The 7,424-nt window shown below is 38.0% G+C and overlaps 1 protein-coding gene across 3 annotated transcripts; it reads left to right on the plus strand.

The window, feature by feature from the left end:
- Positions 1–1,238: 1,238 nt before the first annotated feature.
- On the plus strand, positions 1,239–6,784 carry nod2 (nucleotide-binding oligomerization domain containing 2). Of its 3 annotated transcripts, none has more exons than XM_068313554.1 (11): positions 1,239–1,283; positions 1,433–1,980; positions 3,060–3,186; positions 3,437–5,216; positions 5,314–5,397; positions 5,502–5,585; positions 5,683–5,766; positions 5,837–5,920; positions 6,022–6,105; positions 6,206–6,289; positions 6,646–6,784. In XM_068313554.1, the coding sequence occupies exons 2-11, from the start codon at positions 1,480–1,482 to the stop codon at positions 6,716–6,718; spliced, it is 2,985 nt and encodes a 994-aa protein (XP_068169655.1). In that variant the 5' UTR covers positions 1,239–1,283; positions 1,433–1,479; the 3' UTR covers positions 6,719–6,784. The 3 variants fall into 3 exon arrangements, with proteins under 3 accessions (XP_068169655.1, XP_068169664.1, XP_068169672.1); XM_068313563.1 differs by having other exon boundaries at positions 1,433–1,947; XM_068313571.1 differs by lacking the exon at positions 5,683–5,766.
- The last annotated feature ends 640 nt before the right edge of the window (positions 6,785–7,424 follow it).

Here is a 7,424-nt window from a genome sequence, read left to right on the forward strand (position 1 = left end):
CCTAACATTACCATTAAATGACATGGTTCAAATGGATAAAGCTGGAGCCATATGTTTCCTTTCCTTGACACAATGTGTTAAGAATTAATTTACAGCAGAAGTCAGAAATACTCAGAGATGTCTTTTGGGATTTTGTCTGTATTTTTTTTTTTTTTTTTTGCAATGCCTAACTTTCTTTCTTAACCATCCAAACCTGGACCCCCTACCGTGATTTGGATGACAGAACTCTACATTAGCACTTCCTGTAGCAAGCCTGACAGAGAACACTCTGTATTACACTCCCCTTGGAGAAGTTGTGTGCTGCTTGGAAACGCAAAATAAAAAAAGAAAACGACTCACTTTGGAAACTTTTATTCCAATCTATCTTTGATCACTCCTGCCTTTGTGTGTTTGAGGATTTTTCCCTACAGGAAACAGTGAACTAATCATGGTACTCAGGAGGGAGCTATAATACCAATAATAAATCAGCTGACTATTCAGTTATTAACACAGTTTTTATTTTATAAAATAAATTTTGACATTGACGAATGCACTGGATGTATGTGACAATTGCGGGGGTTGTGTTTCATATGTAATTAATGATACTTACACCAAAATAATGGTGTGCTGGTGAGGCCGTAGATTTCAGTCTGTGGATATTGTTTCTTCATTCCAATAATACATTTGCTGGTCATTTCAACCTATTTATACGTGCTGCTTGCTTTCACCATCTGTCTTTTAAACTTATATGTTTTTAAGAGTGACTGACTCCTTAAATTGCCCTTGGGACCAATGTAAGTTTTTATCTACTGTATCCTGTCAACAAGAGACTCTGGTGGGCGAACCAAGCGACTTTATTTATGCAATACTGCCATCAAATGGGGATATGACCAAATTACAATTAGTGGAGACGAGTGAAAACATTTTACCTCAGTTATTCTGGTTTTTCTGTCAATGTACTAACTACCCCATTTCTATTTTAGAAACCAGAACTTGTGCTTTTTAAAAACTGCTTTGAAAAATTGAAACATAAGAGGATGTAGAAATGCCCCCCACCTCAGTGCAAAAAATGCAATTGAATGTGAGAAATAGTCTCCTTTGGATATTTGAATGAACTGCAGTTATTTTATCTAAATTTTATTTAATCAACTATCACTGAAACAAAAGTCTTGGATTTCAATTTACAGGAAGGACATGTAATAGCAAAACATGTTCACTTTCGAGTGTGGAATGAGGAAGTACAAATAAAGGCAACAAATGACTGTTGTAGAGCCTCTTGTGTGACTGGCGCTCTGAATATGAAGGTATCGTATGCTCATTTTGGTTCATCTTCTCATGGTGAAAATTAAATTATTACATATGAATTACATATGAACTTTAGCTCTGACGAATGCATACTGTGTGAGAATGAAGCATGTGGTGACTGTAATGACGTGTCTGTTTGCTGTGGCAGATCGTGATCCTGTAAGCAGCAGACAGGTGTATTGGGTGCTCCTGTGCATGGATGCTGAAATGCAAAAAGCATGTGTCCAGGAGCTCGTTCTGACACAAAGGAGTAAGATACTGCACGCACTGTGTAGCAGTGGGTCAGCAGAGCATTTGGAAAAGGTTCTGGACATCCTGCTGGCCCAGGGGGAGATCATCTGGGAGGACTATCAGAATATACAGGAACCAGGTAGGGCACTGTTCGCCAAAGCCAGGCAGTTGCTCGACTTGGTTTACGCCAAGGGTGTGGATGCGTGTGGACTCCTCCTTACGGCTATCAAACAGGTTCTCCCTGAAGCACCAGTATTTGCTCCCTCATTTTTAGAATATAATTCAGGTCTAGAAGAAGACTTTCAAAGCACCCCGACTAAAACTCTCCTGACCCAAAGAGTGAGCCTGGTCAGCGAGCTACAAAACTGCATTGACTGTGCGCTAGATGTTCTTGTCACATCAGGACACTTTACGAAAGCAGATTGCAATGAGGTGTGCCTCCCTATACACACCCCCTCACAGCAGGTGACAATGGCTTGATTTCATCTTCCTCTTGTTACTTTGTTATTCAGGTCTTTCATTAAACATTGTTCAACGTTATAATTGTTACACTAGAAATATACTTGATATTCTGATGAAATGCTTTGCACCTGTCATTTATTTTAGAGGTCCAGGGTGTTGAATGTAGTGGGAATATCTTTTATATTAACAGAAAGAGTGGGTCCTTTTCTGGAGTGGTGTTGCGCCATCACGTTTTTGTAGCAGTGCAGAACCCTAGAAATATAGAAAGGGCTTTTTACATTTACAAGGGATGGTTGAGAAGAAGGGTGTTTGTTTTGTTGTGAGCTACTACCACACCACCAGATGTTATTATGCTAAAAACTGAACCTTTAAATTAATAGTTTGAAATTTGCTTTTTTTTTAAATTTCATGCTGAGAGCAGACTGAGATCAATACCAAACTGACATGCTTAAACCAGTGTCAGTGACCTGTTTAGAATAACAAAAAAGATGAGGAATGATGGGAAATATCTGAACTAATTCTGCATAGCTGAACTAATTCTGCATAAATACAAACAAATCCTTCTACCAGCTATTAAATTAAGAACTTTTCAAGAAGTAATCTATCACACACATCACTATCACACCAGTTTGTCTTTTAAATTTCATATTTTAAATATTAAAACACATTCAACAAATAAGATATAGATAGATAGATAGATAGATAGATAGATAGATAGATAGATAGATAGATAGATAGATAGATAGATAGATAGATAGATAGATAGATAGATAGATAGATAGATAGATAGATAGATAGATAGATAGATAGATAGATAGATAGATAGATAGATAGATAGATAGATAGATAGATAGATAGATAGATAGATAGATAGATATATACTTTAATGATCCCAAGGGAAATTCAGGGTATGAGCACTGAACGCTTTTTTCTCCTATTTCTTTTCTTTGTGCCAAACTATTCCTGCCTGTTACCTTCACATTTAACAGTCTTAATTTGGACAAAGAATCAAATGATCATATTTTTTTTTTAAAAATGCTTAAGATTGATAACAAATTTGTTGCTATTCATGTATCAATCAGGCGAGGCGCTTGCTTGATCATGTTAGATCAAAAGGAGAATCAGCTGCAGAGCTTTTGCTGCGTTACATTCAACAGAAACCTGAATTTGGATCCCCCCTGGACCAGAAGAAACTGACTCCTTCCAAAGGTATGTCATCAGTATGCAAATACATGTAATAGGAGATTTTGAGTGCAAGATAATCCTACAGCAGAAACAATACCTTATACTGTATAAATAATAAATACGGTTCTTTCTTTTTAAAAAAAAAATGTTTCGGACATAAAATCACTAATTCAGAATGTTAAAAGTTTAATGCACACATTTGAAATAGACATTATTTATCATTTTGCATTGACATTCTGTTTTTTTGTTGTTGTTTTTTTTGCTTTTGTCACAGAGTTCTTAAAGTATCAGAAGAAACTCAGCAGCTCTCTATCTGCCCAGTCCTTTTTTCTTTGTACTTATGGAGGGGACAGCAGCATACCACTGGATCACATCTATACTGAAGTCCAGCTGGAACCAGCACATGGCAGTGCAGATTTCCAGGGACCTCTGGGCCCAGAAGACATAGTGAGCAAGGTTGGTTCACAAAATGAGGAGGCCGACACAGTGCTCGTTTCCGGACAGGCAGGAAGTGGGAAGAGCACTTTACTCCAGAGGTTTCACTTGCTTTGGGCTCGAGGGGCAGCACTCCAGGATTTTCTCCTTCTGTTTCCAGTCAGCTGTCGTAGGCTGAATTCATTGCACAAGGAACTATCCATCCGAGAATTGCTGTTTCAGCACTGCTGTTGGCCGGACAAGGAGCAGGAAGACATTTTTCAGTTCATCCTGGACAACCCACATCTCATTCTTCTCACTTTTGATGGCTTGGATGAGTTCAAGCACAGCTTTTCGGATGAGTGTAGGATTTGCAGCCCCACCCAACGCGTACAGGCACACGTGCTATTGTTCAGTTTAATCCAGGGCTCCCTAATGAAGGGAGTACGAAAAGTAGTGACCAGCCGGCCAGAAGCAGTGGGCCCTGAATTAAAGAAATACATTTGCAAAGAGGTCATTCTAAAAGGCTTTTCCATAAATGGGATTGACTGTTTTGTCAGGAAGCATCACAGTGACTCCACTGTGGCTACTATGGTTTTGGAGTCCCTAAAGACAAACACTGCCTTACTTGGACTGTGCCATAGTCCAGTCTTGTGTTGGATTGTCTCGCACTGCCATAACCAGCTACTACACTATGGAGAAGGCACCCCACAAACAATTACAGATGTTTATCTCATGATCTTGCAGCACTTTTTACAGCACAAAAGTTCAGTGAAGAGCAATACTGACTTCAGCTGGCTTAAAGAGCACCTTAACACGGTGTTGCGTTTAGGACAGCTTGCCTTTGAGGGGATAGAAAACAACTGTTACATATTCTCATGTACTGACGTGGAGAAATGTGGTATAACTGAAAGTGATCTTTGCATGGGTTTTCTCTTTCAAAGCAAATATTTGTCCTCCATCCATGGTAAAGGTTATGAATTCCTTCATGTGACCATGCAATGTTTCTTTGCTGCACTGTACATTGCTTTTTCAAATAACATTGGGCGTTCAGTTATACCCAAGCTCTTTAATCTTCAGGACATGAGGAAGGCAGCTACAAGTGCTGTGTGTTTCAGGGCCTGTGTGGACATGTCTCCTGGACAAAAGTGGACTTTTGTGGAGGAAACAATCGGAGCTGAAACAGCAAATCTGCAAATCACAGCAACCTTTGTGTCAGGACTTCTCTCCCAGCGTCATCAATGCCTGTGGCTTCTCAGCTGCCCCAAAGTTATAATGGAGAAAAGGATCAAACAGGTGGTGAGATGTCTGTCAACAGGGATGCAAAAACACTTCAAGTCTATACCCCAACCTGTAGAGGGTGAGAAAAAAAGCATGCATGCAATGCCAGGCTTTGTCTGGCTAGTAACATGCATCTATGAGAAGCAGGACAGTAGGATTGCAAAAGATGTTATGCATAAACTGGAGGTGACCCACCTGAAACTGACCTACTGTAACATTGGTCCTGTAGAATGTACTGCACTGGCATATGTGCTCCAGTATTTAAGGAATCCTGTAGGTCTCCAGCTGGACAACAATTTTGTAGGTGATGTTGGTGTGGAGCAGCTTCTTCCCTGTATGCATATTTGCAATTCCTTGTAGTGAGTATGAATCCGAATTGTGATCTCAGCTTTCATAATAACATATACTATGAAGAAGAAAAATATATGGTATGCTTTACTGTGTTTTCTATATCAGTTTAAGGAATAATAACATTACAGATGTGGGGATCTGCAAACTGATTGCCAAAGTAATCCACTGTGATAGCGTCCAAAAACTTGCGTAAGTTTTGTCAATAAGATTCATGCTTAATGCTATAATGAAGACATAAATGACGTTTACTTTAAAAGACAACTTATTATAGGAATCATTTTGTGTCTTTGCAGGCTCTTCAACAACAAATTAACTGATGCATGCATACCGCACTTCTCTCATCTTCTGAAGACCAGGCCGGATTTCCTCTCTCTTAGGTTTAATCTCATCTCAATCTAACAGAGCTCTAATAATGTACACCAAGCCTACTTGGTGTCAAATTGAAAGCAAATTATTTTCTCTACTGTCTTTTAGGTTAGGCAACAATAAAATAACAGCAGAGGGTGCAAAGCTGCTGGCAGAGGGACTGAAATTCAGCCATTCCCTGCAGTATTTAGGGTAATAGTACTTCTGCAGATTTTCATGCGTCTCACTCCAACTTCTTTTACTATTCTTTTTTGTATACAAGGCTTTGGGGAAATATGGTCGGAGATACAGGAGCAGAAGCCCTTGCTAAAGCCCTGGAGAACAGCAAATCACTGGTGTGGCTTAGGTAATACTGTGGAAAATGTTACCTTCCACAATTTATGAATAGCATATTGTACTTTGGCAGAAATATAATATTGCTGTACACTATATTTTGTCTAATGTCAGCTTGGTAGGCAATAGCATAGGGAGTGCAGGAGCATGTTCGCTTGCCAACCTTATCAAGACCAGTACTTCACTGGAAGAACTTTGGTAAGTTTTGAAAGCAATTCATATTTGCACTGACAATTTGTACTGAAAAAAACATTTGAGCATTGACTGTAAGGTAATGTTTTCTTATTTCCTGTAAAAGGTTGACAGAGAACAGAATAAACAGAACAGGGGTGGAATGTCTGATTCAAGCTCTAGAACATAACACACATGTGAAATCAATATGGTATGTGAGGAAATCTTGACACACACACTCACATGTAAAAAGTACTTGGTATTTCTCATTTGTTTCATGCATTTAATTTGCGGGTGTCAATATTCGTCTTGGGGCAATGAATGTCCATGTAGCTAGTGTCAGTAGCAAGAGAGACTGTTTGTTACACTTATCCTGTTTTGACTGAACAAGAGTGCTATTTTTGCTTCAGAATCAGAATTAGAATGCTTTATTAATCCACCAAAGGGGAAACTACTTTTTGTTACTTGTCACTCTGCAGTAGAACAGAGTAAAAAGTTCAAGTTCAAGCTTCAAATAACAAAAAAAAAACATTATCAGTGATTCTTTTTTGTGTTCTTAAATTACAGGTTGAGGAATAACGACCTCAGTATGGAGGAAGTAGAAACGATGGGCCAGCGTGAATCAAGATTAGTCTTTTGATTTTGTATTAAGAAGGCTAAGAACAGTATTGTATTGTTTTACTCAATATTTATTTTGAAACCTATTTTAATTTTTAAATGTACAAAATAAATTTTGTTCAAGTATACAGTATCTTGTTTTTTTTTGTGTATATTAAAATTTAGGTTTTTTAAAAAAAATTTTATTGAAAGAAATCTCGGCCAGGGAGGACAGCTGGTTTGAGAGAGCTGTTAAACAAGTCAAATTGGAGCTGCCATCTCTCAACAAAGGGGGAGGCCTTTGCCAGAGAGGTGAAATGTCACCTATCCACATTGCCCTGGGTAAATGAAAATCTTCAGATATAAAAATAAATAAAACATATTGATTTTTATCATAATTCAGTTTGTACTTGTCTTTGAGATAAACAATACCACAATTGTAGTAATTATTAATAGTATTTCTAAATTAGTTTTTATGTACTATATTTACTGTACAAAACAAAAAAATTGCCATTTATCTCCTGAAAATAACTTGACTGAAGTCAAAAGTGGAAAATCCCCTGTGGGTACTCTTCTTGAGGTCATGGGTTAGTTGCTTCAGAATAAATGTTTCGTTCAAATTACATGTTCAGCCTGGCCAATCACATTGATCTCTATTTAAAACGTTCCAAAAATGAATAATGTGGTGATTAACTGCTCTTCAGCAACATTAAAATCCTAATGACATAAATGTCAAAAAACAATCCAAC

The sequence above is a fragment of the Antennarius striatus genome, chromosome 1 (genome assembly GCF_040054535.1).
Source record: "Antennarius striatus isolate MH-2024 chromosome 1, ASM4005453v1, whole genome shotgun sequence".
Classification (NCBI taxonomy): domain Eukaryota; kingdom Metazoa; phylum Chordata; class Actinopteri; order Lophiiformes; family Antennariidae; genus Antennarius; species Antennarius striatus.